The sequence below is a fragment of the Echinops telfairi genome, unplaced genomic scaffold (genome assembly GCF_000313985.2).
Source record: "Echinops telfairi isolate 266 unplaced genomic scaffold, ASM31398v2 ScPeMD7_655;HRSCAF=1070, whole genome shotgun sequence".
In the NCBI taxonomy this organism is placed as follows: Eukaryota; Metazoa; Chordata; class Mammalia; order Afrosoricida; family Tenrecidae; genus Echinops; species Echinops telfairi.
The window spans coordinates 26,690,958-26,704,675 of NW_022104553.1; the positions used below are offsets into that span (position 1 = coordinate 26,690,958).

Here is a 13,718-nt window from a genome sequence, read left to right on the forward strand (position 1 = left end):
GCCCTGGGCCCTGCCGCCCGTGCCTTGCCGCACCTGGCCTTCCAGGCTGGAAGCCGAAGCTGAAACTGGAAACTGTGGGGAAGCCCCGTGCGGGCGGCTGGCCTGGCTGGCCCATTGTGCGCCTGTCCCTGGCTGGGATCAAAGCCAGGGGCCCAGGCCTGCTGTGTCCCCACCCTGCCTCCAGGACAAGGACTTGAGGCAGGACAGCCATAGTTCGGGGGTCAGAGGTGTGGTGGGGGTGTCGGTCTGACCTCTCCACTGAGGCAACCTCCGAAGGAGGTCCCTGCACTCGGTGGGAGGGTGCTTGACTGCCCCCTCACACTCCAAATTGGGGACCACTGGGACCAAAGGGGTGGGGCGGTTGGGTCTTGTTCCCGCCCCCCACCGCACCCCCAGTGGTACACAGCCCTCTGCCCCCAGGGGACCTACATCCTGCAAGACAACGACTTCCCGCTCCTGGTCCGGATGGCTGCGGGGCCGCAGTACCTGGAGGAGGCACCCAAGGTATAGGGGATGGGTGCCTCAAAGCCTGAGCCCTGGGGGATCCCTGCCCTCTTCCCACGGTCACCCCTCCCCCCAGTTCCTGGCCTTCACCTGCGGCCTCCTGCGCGGCACCCTCAGCACCCTGGGCATCAAGAGCCTGGTCACCGCCTCTGTGACAACGCTGCCCGCCTGTGAGTCCCTGGGGGTAAGGGAGGCTGTGTGCATGCATGCGTGCATCTGCCGGGCCATCTCTACTCTGGGTGAGGAGCGGGTGCGCGTGTATGTGTTTGCTTACATCTGTCTGCCAAGCCCCCTCGATGCAGGGTGAGGGGCGCACGGGCGCCCATGTTTGCCCGTGCGTGCATGAGCCCTGCTACCCTGTGGATGAGAAGCGTGCATGCTGCATGCGTGCATGGGTTTATCTGCCAAGCTTGCTGCACTAAGATTGAGGCACTAAAGGCCGAGACCTGGGGGTCGGCGGCCAGGCCAACCCAACCTCCAGACACCCTGTGGCAGGGTGGGGGGAAGAGATGAAACCTGATTGGCCCCCAGGTGCAGCTCACTGAGCTCGCCCTGCTGATTAATGATCTCGGGGCCTACCCTGCAGGATGCCCTAGACCAGTGGAGCTCCTAGGCCCCCTCGGCCCTACGTAGAGGGTCCGGCTCCTATGGGTAGCAGCCCCCCATTCCTCCGCTATCTTTTCTCCCCCAGGCCCCTGACCAGCCACTGGGGGACCCCAGGGGTCCAAGGAGTGACCCATGCCTAGAGGGCTGACCCATGGCCCCTGGGTGCCCAGGTGACCACGGCGGGCGGGAGGAGGGCATGTCTGACCAAGGAAGCCACAGGGGTGCCTGTGCCGGGCAGGATAAGCATCTGCAGGCTGCCCTGACCCATTGCGTGCGTGCGCGTGTCTGGGTCTGAGCACTGGCTCATCTCTTGCAGGTAAGTTCCAGGTGGTGATCCAGAGGGCCTGATGGACCCCACCCTCAGCTGAGCGTCACCAATGCACCCCTAATAAAATGCCACGCCCCACCCCAGCCTCACTTCTGCTGTCCCTGCAACAGGGCCCCAACCAAACCTCACCGCTTCCCCCTGACAACCAGTTCCCAAGAAAGAACCAGAGGCTTAGGATCTGGGGGTGGCTGATTTTGGGGGTGGTCACAGGCCTGGTGTTGGGTGCCCAGCACAAGGGGGAACCTCACAAGGATGCCTGGGGGGCGGGGTGTCACTCGGGCAGGTGACAGATATCCAAATAAAGGCAGAAGGAAGAAGTTGGGATGTGTGTCTGTGAAGCCACTGTTGTGTCATGGGGTCTGTGGGGGAGGGGAGCAGACCACCTGCATGGTAACCCCCAGGCCTGAGCCCGCCCCTTGCTCTTGCACACCTGGTAGGGCAGATCCCACCACACTGGGGTCCCTGTCTCTGTCATTGACAGGTCCTGGGCCTGCCCTTGGGAGCAGGCTGGGAGGACATACCTCCTCCTGGCTTGGCAGACTCTGCTCCCATAGTAGCCCAGCTGGCCACCTGCTGGGGTGGGAGGGAGCCCCAGGTGGGACATGGAAGGACTCCCCATTTTGGATAACCCCACCGGGGTCTCCTCCGGGTCCACGGTGGAGTCGCAGGCCTGCTCCTGAACTCCTGCCCTTGCAGCAGCAGCAGCAGGCCCGCCCCCTGTGCCCAGAACAACACTCTAGGCAGTTAGTCACTTACTCTGGATGCTCCCAAGCAGTCTCCAGGGGGACACCTGTTTAAGCAAGCACACTTCCTCCTGTGCCTGAGCCCGGGCAGCTGCCTCCTGCGTGAACCACAGTTCCTCAGTGGAGACACTGCTGTTGGGTGGAGGATGCCAGATGCCTCACTGCCTCCCCTGGGTCTGAACCACTGGGGGCTCCCGGTGGTTCACAAGGGGATGGGAGGAAGGCTTCCTAGTGGAGGGGGTGAGGCTATAATGGCTCCAAGAGCAGTGACTGGTCACTCAGGTCAGCTTTGGGGACTTGCTGTAAGGATGAGTTCCTGTTCTAGCCAAAAGACACCTGCCAACCCTGATGGCAGCTGACCATCCAGTCCCCCTCCAGCCCCAGGGAACGCACAGGTGCCAGTGCCCCGCTGGCCCTCATTTCGGGATGCTGTCTGCCTTGACGGCCCAGATTCAAACGACCACCACCACACGCAGCCTGTCTCCTCCTGCATGAATTGGGGGTGGGGAGGGGTTGGACGAGGGGTTCTCAGGAGTCAGGTATCTGGCACCAGGTCTGAAGAAGTGGGTCAGTGGGACCCAGCCAGTGCTGACATCAAAGCCACCTGCCCCTGATCCTGACAAGCAGGAGAGGAAGGTGCCTGCCCACTCAGCAATGAGGAAGCCGAGGCTCAGAGAGGTGAAGTCACCTGCCTAACGTCACACAGCTGGGCCAGGACGGAACTGCCATCGCACCCAGGACCAGTGCCTCTCAGTGCCCTTCCCATGGCAGAAAGGCCCAAGCAGGCCGGCCACAGCAGGCCGGGAGCCGCTGGCTTCAGTGAGGACGGACCGACATCCCATCTGTCCCTCGCCAGGTGCGGAATCCTGGAGAGCTAGGGGGCGGGGCCGGCGGGGCGGGGCGGGGCCAGAGGGCAGACCGACAGGTCCGGTGGCTTCTGGGCTTCACAGCGAGGCCGGCGCCCACAGCCTGTCAGTCGCCGGCGCTGGCACAGCAGCTCGGCCGCCCGCCGGGCAGGGAGCTGGGGCCCGCGAGGCCACCACCAGGTATTGGGGGCTGGGGGGGCGGGCTGGGGGAAGCAGCGGGGTGGTAGGTGGGCCACGAGGCAGATTTGAGGTGAGCTCCAGTTGGCGCCGCCCCATCGCCTCTGTCCCCAGCTTCCCGTCCCTGTCCCGGTACCTCCCACGCCCACCCCCAGTCCCCCCAAGCATCCTTTTCTCTCTCTTTCAGTTCTTTTCCCAGGATGCCCCAGCCCACCCCTGTTTGCTGATCCTCCCCCGACATCGGACCCCGCCAATTTGCTTCCGTCCCTCATGGCTCCAAACCCTTATCCAGACTCCAAACCTGCCGACTCTGAATGTCAGGCACCCCGACTTGGGCTGTTGCCCAAGTCTTGCCGCGTAGTTTCACATGTCCCTTCAAAACCCCTGGCCGCCTCACCCCCTACCCGGCTGCAGGTGTTCTTTTAAGCATGGGAAGGGGCGCTGTTCCTAACCCAGAGTTGGCTCAGCCCTCCCCACCCAGGGGCACCCCAAATACCCAGCCCCTGGGGGCCTCACCCCCATTGGAATCAGCCCCTAATCCCTCTCCTCCCCGATCCTGGTCCCTCACACTCTGAGCAGCACCCCCTCGCCCCCTAAAATGCCCCAGGGATGAATGTTGGGGAGACAGGACCCCCCTCCCCCACCCAAGGTCATGTGGAGCTGTCCCAGGAGCTGGGGGAGGGCCCTTATTTCAGATCACCGCTGGGTACTGGGCACTGAGCTGTCTACACTCCCCTTGTGCCTGCCCCCCAGGAGCGGCCTCGGAAGTCCCTTGCTGGCCACCATGCAGAAGCACTACAACGTCCACTTCCCCAAGGGTGCCCGGCCCCCCCGCATCCCCACAGAGCGCTACTTCATGGACCCGGAGTTGGGGCACCAAGGAGGTAGGACCTCAGTTGGGGTGGGGGGTCCCAGTGGGAGGGAGGCCTGTGGGTGGGTGTTATATAAGGGGAACCCTGGATCCCAGGAGAGAGACCACCACTCCCCTGAAAGGCATCTGCACAGTGGGGCCTAGGGGGACCCCGGAACCTGGAGGGGCAAAATACGGGCCTCAGCTGGGTGCCCCTCTCCCCAGCTTTTCCTTCCCCCAGTGTGGGGACAATTCCCTTCTCAAGTATCCCACCGCCTGTGAAGACAATGCCCAACTTAGGGGGTGCTGAGGAGGGGGCACTGGAGCCCTCCGTGAGTGCAGATGAATGAGTGGGGGTCAGCTTCCAGAGTGCCTACAGCTGACCTGCACAGGGGCGTACAGGGCATATATGCCCCGACTCCCACCCCACCCCACCCCCTCCCCCACCATGGCTGATTCAGCCTTCTCAGCCTGGACCCCCTGGGTGGGCACCTCTTCACCTGGCCTGTCCCCTCTACCACCACCTCCGGACCAACAGAGCCAGCTTCCTGAGGGGGGAGTGGTCATCTTAGTCCCCCTGTGCACACTCCACAGAGCCAGGAACCTAGGAGAGAATGGCCCCTCCAGGCCCCTGCCTGTCTGCAATCGGCCCCTCACCTTCCCTGCCACTGTCCTGGCCAAGGGAAAGCTGGCCCCTGCCCCCCCCTCCTCTCCCCACTTCCCCCAGGGTGCCCCCACAATGCTGAAGCCCCAGCTTCCATGAGAAGACTGAACCGGGTTCGCACCTAGTGCCCCCACCCAGGGACCCAGGCCCAGTCACCCCACTTCCTTCCTTCCAGGATTTTGTCACCAGTGGTGCCGTGTCCCAGCAGCCCCTCAAGCCCACGGGCCTTGCCAGCCGATCCCCCAGCCTCAATGGCAGCTGGCCTGCCATGGCCCGCGGGGAGGCTTCGGCGGCAGCTGGCACTGGTACCCCCAGCCCCCCATCCAGCAGCAGCAGCAGCGCCAACTGCAGCCCCCACCCAGAAGCCCCCTGCGGCAGCGGCTCTGCCCCATCCACGGGGCTCCGAGGGGGCTGCCCACAGCCACCACTGCCCTCACAGGCCCAGCCAGCGCCCCCCAGCCACCCCCTGCACCCATCTCCTCATCCAGCGGCGCACCTGCCACCTCACCCAGCGGCGCACCTGCCGTGGCCAGCAGCAGCCCAGCCCCACCCTCGGCAGCCGGCACCCTCCTGGAGCCCAGCGCGCCCACTGACGCCCGGCCCCTGCCCGCCCCTGCAGCCTGCGGCTCCTTCACCTCCTACAACTCCGGTGCTGCCCCCACCATCATGGGGCTGTGTCCCCAGCTCCGCCCCTCGCTGCCCACCTGGGCCTCTTGCTCCCTGGCTAGCTCCTTGAGCCTGCCTCCCTCCTTCTGCCTTAGCGGGGGTCCTGCCCCAGGCCACCCCCCTCCTCCTCTGCCTTAGCTTTCACCATCAGGGCTTCGGGCTGGCCTGCAGGTGGCTCAGGCAGGGCTAGGAGTGCACTGCAGACCTGCTGCTGTGTCTGCCTCTGCTCTTGTGCCGGCCCTGCCTCTCCTGGCCCAGCAGGCCCCAGGGGACAGGGCAGGGTGTCAGCGCCAGCTTGTTGGCCAGCTCTGTTTTGGGGACACGGAGCAAATGTGCAGCTGTAGCAGGAGGTAGGGGGTGTCTGGGGGATGGGGGAGGGAGCAGTGTAGATGAGGCCCACCCACTCACTTGTTCATTCATCCCTTCATTCCTTCACCTACCCACTTACTTATCAGTTCATTCACTTCATTTGCATGTTCATTCACACATTCATTCATTTATTCGGGACTCATTCACCAATTCACCTATTAATTAATCGGCTTAGTTCACTCATTCATTAATTCCTCCACAGACTCACTCATCTCCCCATTTATTCATTCATCCACTTCATTTGCTCATTCACTCATTCACACACATTCATTCAGGACTCATTCACCTGCTCAGTTATTCACTCCTCTCCTTAATTTAGTTCATACACTTATTCATTCTTCCACTGGCCTCATTCACCAACCCACTTAGTCACTCATTCACTCATACATTCATTCATTCACAGACTCAGTCACCTACCCACTACTCCATTCATCCACTCATTCATTCCGTTGTTCACTCACTCACCCTCCTACTCCACAAAAAAGCAGTGGACACCTGTAGCAGTCCAGCCCACCCTCCTGGAGTTCACTCGCTCCTGGGCTAAGGGCAGGCACAACAAAGCCACAAGCCCGAGTAGCCTGGGAATGGCCACTCGGAGAGGGGCTGTGCCCAGAGGGAGGTGGCATATTTGGCTCTGCAAGTTAAACAAGGTGATGAGGGCACGTCCAGGCCACGCTCTGGACAGCAGGGTCAGCCAGTGTTGACTCCGGTAGCAGGTATGGCATGGAGGGGGACAGCCAGTGTGGCTGCAGAGGCCCAAGAAGACATCCAGGCCTGGTGACCAGGGTAAGGCCACAGCGGCCACCCTGGATGAGGGGAAGCCCTGGGAGGCTGGGAGCCAGGGGGAGCTGGAGCTGATGGGAGATCTTGTGGGAGACAGCACAGGTGTCAAGTACGGGAGATCAGTGAAGGGGCAATGCAGGACAGGACAGCACACAGCCCGGGGTGTGGGTGGCCGGGTCGGATGCAGGCTGGTTACTAGGGCCCGTTTTGAAAGTAGACCAAGAGTTAAGCAGGGACTCGGGTTCTGGGCCCTGGCCTGGCCATTTCCTGGAGCTTCTTGGCCAAGATGCCCATTCTACACATGGGGAAGTGGAGGCTTAGCCAGTGTGAGGTCCGCCTCGCCTGCCCACTCCGACATCCCTGTCCTTTTCCTGCCCTTTTTTGGAGCCCCGGGGCCTGGCTTCTTCCCTCCATGGGGGGGGCAAGCTGGGGCCCACCTGACTCTATGAGAGTAGGTATGCTACCCATCCCCCTTCCCCACACACACCTGGGGGCCCACAGAGCCAGGATGCCAAGCCGGATCTACACACTTAATAGCCATTCAAGATGGCAGCACTGACTGAGAGCTTCAGGTTAGCATCAGCTTGCTAACCAAGAGGTTGGCAGTTCAAACCCACCAGCCGCTCCAGCAGATTGACCGCCTCAGAAAGCCACAGAGGACCCTGGGCCCCACCCACACTTGAGCTATGCTAGGGGAGCAGGCAGGAGCTGGGGTGAGGAGGGGATGCTGGGGGGTGGAAAGTTGTACCTTAAGCATTCAGGGCCTTATGTCCCATCAAGGCTGGAGGTCAAGCTTGCCTTCTGGGATCAGGGAAGCCAGTTCCCACAGTCTCTGGGCCAGGCTGGGGCAGTCTAGCCCTTCCCCTCAGACTCTGACTGGCAGACCTAGCCCTGGAGAAGGAGACTGCCCATGTCCACATAAAGCACCCAGTCAGAGGGCCTGGCCTGCATCATCGCACGTGGGGCACAGGGCTTGGGGGCGCTGGTGCAGGAAAGGGCTGAAGGCCCACGCAAGCGGAGGGCGGGCAAGCAGGGAGGAGGGGTGGCGGGTTGGTGCCCAGCAGCCTCGCTGACTCAGTTTCCCCTGCTCCGGCCCCTAGACATTCTGACTGAGGATGATGTCTACTGCAGCTGCCTGGCTAAGACCCTGTGCCACGTGCCCGTGCCCGTGACAGTGGGCTTCTATGCCCCCTTTGGCTGCCGCCTGCACATGATGCTGGACAAGATCACCTGTGAGGCTCTGGGGGGTTGGAGGGGGAGGGGGGCTGGGTAGGGAAGGGGGAAGCCCAGCCTGGCCCACCTCAAACCCCCCCCCCCACCCCCACACAGCCCAACTCAGCCCTGACCAGATAGATCCCTCCCAGGCTTCCTCATCCCCCGCCTGGCCGCGACCAATGCACATCTTCCCTGGCTTGGAAGCCCTCCATGGCTCCCTGCATGGCCCTTGGGCTCCCCCATTGAAACTGCAGGCTCCTACCCAGAAGACCTCAGTTGGTCAGAGTGGTGTTCGGGGAAGAAACTGGACAAAGCTGGTCAGATCCCAAACCCCGCCTAAGCTCAGACTCTAGTGTGGACACCTCCCCCCACCCCCCACCCCGCCCCCCTGCGGCTAGCTGACCTGCCGCCATTCCGTCTGGCTCAGCAGGCCCCGGGCCGGTTATAGAGGCATAGCTTCCCCAGAGAAGGAGGCGTAGTGGGTTACACATGGGGCTGCTGACTGACAAGTCGGCGGTTCGAAACCACCACGGGGCTCTCTACTCCCATAAAGCCCCTCCGTCTTGGGAACAAACCGAGCGGGGCAGTTCGACGCCCGGAGTCGGCATTGACTCGATGGCGGTGAGTTTAGAGCAGAGCTTAGGTAGGGAGGAAAACAGAATAGAATGACACGTGGAACACCTGCCCGGTGACTCCCAACATTCCTGGTGCCAAGAGGAGGTGAGCCACTGATCCAGTCAGCAAGCACGACACCCCCGCCACGTGTGGAGGCAGCTGTCCTCAAGCTCCCAGTCTAGCAGGGGTGGGGAGACAGACAGGAGGGCGTCTGATTTCACCATCCCCCGCCCCACCCCCCAGGGGAATCCAGAAGGGTCTCCAGGCGGAGGGGAGAGCGGAGACCTGTAGAGAAACTGCACGCCAGGAAAGACAGACTCCTCTCCGACCTGATCTCATTCATTCTTTGGCCTTGGGAAGCTCTGGGTCCCACCCTCCTCACGTGGCCGCTGGGGACTTCTGGACTGACCTCTCCCGCTGGCCCCGCCCTCGCCGCTCACGCCCCTCTCCTCCCCCCTCCCCCGCAGCGCTGATGCAGCAGGAGGCGGTGCAGCGCGAGCTGGAGGAGCTGCAGCACGTGAGCTGGCGGCCGCGGTCAGTGCGCGGCTGGGGCTTCCCGCAGCTGCTCTGGTACCTGGTCTTCCTGCAGCCCATCATCACCGAGGTGCACCTGCGGCGCAAGAACGTGCAGTTCCTCTTCGTCCGCTTCAGCGCCTGGCAGTACGCGGGCACCGACAAGCTGTGGGCCGGCCTGGTGACCACGCTGTGCGAGGGCATCCGCCACCACTACGGTGCGCTGCCCTTCAGCGTGTACTCGGTGATGAGCAACAAGCCGGGCACGTCGCCGGGCTTCTGCCAGCGCGAGTGGCACTGCCGGCGCCGCGTGTGCCTGGGGCTGGTGGCGCTGCTGGCGGCGCTCGGCTTGGGCCTGGGCCTGCTCTACCTGTCCATGGGCGGCCACGCGCTGGGCCACGCGGGCCCCAGCGGCAAGGTGCTCAAGGTCTTCGGCGGCGCGGCCACCACGCTGTCGGGCTCCGGGCTGCTCATGGCGGTGTACTCGGTGGGCAAACACCTGTTCGTCAGCCAGCGCAAGAAGATCGAGCGGCTAGTGTCGCGCGAGAAGTTCGGCAGCCAGCTGGGCTTCATGTGCGAGGTGAAGAAGGAGGTGGAGCTGCTCACGGACTACCTGTGCTTCCTGGAGATCTTCCAGCGGCGCCGGCTGCGGATCGTGCTCGAGGTCACCGGGCTGGACACGTGCTATCCGGAGCGCGTGGTGGGCGTGCTCAACGCCATCAACACCCTGCTGTCCGACAGCCACGCCCCCTTCATCTTCATCCTGGTGGTGGACCCCAGCATCCTGGCCTCGTGCCTGGAGAGCGCCGGCAACATGAAGGGCACAGCGGACAATGGCTACCTCTTCCTCAACCGCACGGTCACGCTGCCCTTCTCCGTGCCCATTATGGGCCGGCGCACCAAGCTGCAGTTCCTGCACGACGCCGTGCAGAGCCGCGACGACCTGCTCTATCGCGAGATGACGCGCAAGCTGCGGCCGCCGTCGGGCGGCACCCAGGACAACGGCGAGGGCGCAGAGGGCGCGCAGCTGCTGGCCGTGGAGATGCAGGCGAGCGCCGAGCGCGCGCAGGGCCGTATCGACGCCGAGGCCACGCGCCGCATCCAGGAGGCGCTGCTGTGCTTGCACGACGAGCACGACTGCCTCTACGAGTACGTGCCCGACAACGTGGTGTCCATGCGGCGCATCGTCAACACCGTGCCCATCACCGTGCGCCTGCTGCAGCAGCAGCAGGGAGACTTCGGCGTTGGCCCCACGCCGCGCCAGGCCGTGGCCTGGGTGGTGCTGGCCAACCAGTGGCCGTGCCGCCTCAGCTGGGTGCTGCAGTGCTTGGAGGACCGGCAGCAGGCTGGGGGCGCGCCTGAGGGGGGCGCGCGCCTCTGGGACGTGTTCTGCGACAACAGTCGCGAGCTGCACACGATGACCAAGGCGCTGCAGAATGTGCTCGACCTGGACGGCGACCCAGAGCTCTTTGAGCGCTTCCTGGACAGCGACTTCCCCTTCATGGTGGCCGAAGCGCAGAGCCTGCTGCGCTGCACCGTCAACCTGGACCATTCCATCCGCCGCCGCATGGGCCTCATCCGGGCTGTCAGCACGCTCAAGCCACCCACCCCGCCCAGGTCCCCGGCCCGGGAGAACCCCCACAGCACCAACGCCGCCGCCACTCATGGGGCGCTCCCTTCTGGCCATCCTAACCAGGCTAATCGCGCCTCCCATTCGGCCCCTACACAGCCGGAGGAGGCAGGCCATGCTTCCAGGCGGACTAGCAATGCCTCCCCGCCCAGAGACTGTGCAAAAGGGGGGAAGCCAAGGCACATGGTCTGAGCACCAGCTCCCCCCAAGTGGGCTCGGCCCAAGTGAACCTGGAAAACAGTCGTCCAGGCAGCTACAGCAGCAGCTGTCTGCCCAGACGTGGGCCACGGGGACCCGCGAGGGCCCCAGGCTCAGGGAGCACTGTCCTCGAGTGAGGCCTGGGTGGCAGCAGCCCAGTGGCGCGGAGGCGGGAGCAGGTCAGGACCAGTGAGGAACTCGGGGTTCAAGTGCAATAAATGACAATGTGCAAGCCCCATGGACTGCTCTTTCTGTCCTGGCCGCCTGGCCTGGTGAGGAGCTAGGCCTGCCCTATCCTGCCAAGCCACGCCCACTCAACGCTGCCAGGCTGACAGCCCTGGTGGAGTGGTCACAGGGGCCGTGGGCGAGGTAGAGGAAATGGGAGAGGGCTGTGCTGGGCTGACTCAGGTAAAGAAGAGCGCCCAGGCCGCAGGGAATCCAGGTCCCTGTCCCCACGCATTTCAGGCCGCCCCACCCTCTGCAGCATTCTAGGGTAATGAGGCAGCTCTGCCAGCCTTGGTCAGTGGGTGGCCAGGACAGTTAGTTCTCAGGAGGAGGCCGTGCCACTCACTGACCAAGGTTTGTCACTGACCAGACTCGAGATGGGTCACCTGGGAGCTGGACTGGGGCTTCATCCACTCCATCCCTCCCTCCCCACAGGGGCTGGAGACCCGGGAGGTGGCACTCCGGGACTTGTCAGGGCCCTTGCTGGTCAGATATTCAGCCGCTGCCAGTGGGGGCCACGGGGAACAGATGTTGTGTAACCAGGTGAGGCAGTGAATTCTGAGCCAGGGCTGAGGGCGAATGGGGCGGTTCTAATAGGACTGTGCAACCCCTGGCTTGGCCAAAGCCCCATGTGGTCAGGTGAGGATCCAGTGCCCAACCCCTTGGCCACAATGCCCCAGAAGCCAGCCTGGCATGTCAGGGGTGCTGTCAGGAGAGAAATGCCATTTTCTCAGTCCCCGGAAGAGGTGCTCCTTTGTAAAGGGAAGCACCTCATGGCCCCCCAAACTGGGCTCCCATACAGGAAAGACAGGATAGCCCGGAGCCCTGCTGACCACAGGGTCCCTAGGAGGTCAGAGCCGACTCACTGGCCCCTACGATATGGCTAGGCTGTTCGGGAGGAGCCTGGCTTACAGGGTGCTGTGCCCCCAACCACAGGAAGGAGGCTGTACAGAGCTCCCTGCCCTTCAGCTTCTACCTGTCCGGGTTGTTTCTCTCACACTAAGTCCAGGTGGGAGGTAGAGCTGGCGCCAGGTGTGGGGCATTTTGAGCCAGACCAACCTGGGGGCTTGGCTGGAGGCGGGGCTGGAGTCAGGAGCCCCAAGCCCCTTCACAAGGGCACAGAGTGTTCCGGGTTTCTGAGACTAGCTCTAGGCATTTACAGCTATTTCCCAAAGGGCGACACTGCCCCCTAGGGGGCGCTGGGAAAATCCGGGCGGCAAAAGCAGACATCTACACTCTAGCCAGGATTATGGGTTACAGGACTAGTTTACAGAGGGCACTGAGTCTTTGTGAAAAGGGGCAGTAAGCAAAGGTGATTTGGGAACGTATGGTTTAGGACATGGGAACTCTCTCGACCGGGCCTGTGTGCCCCTGGCTGCAGTATCACATGGCTTAACTGCAGGCTGGTTCCCAGTGTCTTGCACAGGCCCATGGGATACAGGGGACCCCAGAGCCACAGGAAGGCAAGGCCTGGGTCCTCAGTCACAGTGGGGGACAGCTACTGCCGCCCCTGACGCCCCCCATGTCCCATCAAGGCAGGAGGTCCATGGGGACTTGGGGCGGGCTCAGACGTGTGACGGAAACTCCTGTGCTTCTGTGTGGGCCGCCCCCCGTGAAGCACGGGGCCCCACGTGTCTCGGCAGCCCCTCCCTCAAAGGGAAGGGTGTGCAAAGGGGTGAGCTGGAGACTACCAGCCTGTCTCTGGGTGCCCCTCGGGTGGGGGCTGGTGGCGAACTGCTCACCTTTCAGGCAATAGCTGAGAGCTGAACTGATTGCACTACCAGGGCGGCTGTGGTTGAAGGGGAGGGACAGACACGGCTGCAGCCACAGGGCTCCCTCCTGCCTCCAGCCGGCAGCCCAGGACCCACAGCCCAGGGGTTCCCGCTGCTGCGGAGGAGCCTGTGGCTGCAGGAAGGGCAGCGGGACTAGGGGCCAAGGATGCCTCACCTCAGAGCCCCGCGCCTGCTCACACGCAGGCTGCATTCCCAGCCTCTGGCTTGCCTGGAGTTGGCTGCAGAGAGCAGGGGGTCTGCGGCCTCTGCCCTGCTAAGGCCCAGAAACCCTTGAGGTATAGGTTCCCAACTGTAGGCCTGTGATTTTTGAGCACTTTGGGGGGAGAGGGAGAGTGTGTGTGTGTGTTCCCTCCACCTTGGCTCACCCTGGCTGAACGCCGGTACCCCACAACCCCAAACTTCTCTAAATGGTATGTAACAGGTTGTCTTAGAGGCTTGGGGAGCAAACCAGGTTCACATCTGTTCGGGGACTGAGCAAGCTCAGGCCCCCTCCCTCCCAGTCCTGCTCTACTGCCCGGGACACCAGCCTCACCCCACCCCCACCCCCACAGGTCAGACAGGCCCTCTCTTGAGGGCCTGGGAGGTGTTAATGCACCACAAGGAATGTGCTCAGAGGGGAACTACTTGGGGAGGAACTACTTGGGGAGGACCCCGGGGCGGGGGCAGCAGGTACCCCTGGCCTTCATCTCCAACTCCCAGTTTCCTCTGGGAGTACAGGCAGGCGGCCAGGCCTGAGGCCCAAAGTCAACAGGCGACAGGCAGACGGTGAACCCAGGTCTGGTTTATTAGAAAAGGTGTGAACAGAGGTGCACCAACAGGAGCAGTCCCCTCCCCCCACCTCGCCCTCCCCCCACCCCTGGTTGTAGTGCCTCTTGGGGGCGCAGCCTCTGGCGGCCTGGGCAGCAGGGTCCCCAGACCCCCGGGTGCCCTCCGCCCCAGCTCCCTGATAGATTTATTGCACTTAAGAAAAAGC

The 13,718-nt window shown here is 63.3% G+C and overlaps 2 protein-coding genes across 2 annotated transcripts in view; both read left to right on the forward strand.

The window, feature by feature from the left end:
• Positions 1 to 1,516, forward strand: part of TRAPPC6A (trafficking protein particle complex subunit 6A) — an 11,039-nt gene extending 9,523 nt beyond the window's left edge. The window contains exons 4-6 of the mRNA XM_045292677.1: positions 264 to 504; positions 581 to 674; positions 1,427 to 1,516. Of these exons, the coding sequence (XP_045148612.1) occupies positions 264 to 504; positions 581 to 674; positions 1,427 to 1,458 (367 nt within the window). The 3' untranslated portion in view covers positions 1,459 to 1,516. The remainder of the gene's footprint in view (positions 1 to 263; positions 505 to 580; positions 675 to 1,426) is intronic.
• Positions 1,517 to 3,003: 1,487 nt separating this feature from the next.
• On the forward strand, positions 3,004 to 10,743 carry NKPD1 (NTPase KAP family P-loop domain containing 1). Its single transcript, XM_004710567.2, has 5 exons — positions 3,004 to 3,037; positions 3,978 to 4,108; positions 4,914 to 5,387; positions 7,657 to 7,788; positions 8,854 to 10,743. The coding sequence occupies exons 2-5, from the start codon at positions 4,009 to 4,011 to the stop codon at positions 10,719 to 10,721; spliced, it is 2,574 nt and encodes an 857-aa protein (XP_004710624.2). The 5' UTR covers positions 3,004 to 3,037; positions 3,978 to 4,008; the 3' UTR covers positions 10,722 to 10,743.
• Positions 10,744 to 13,718: the final 2,975 nt, after the last annotated feature.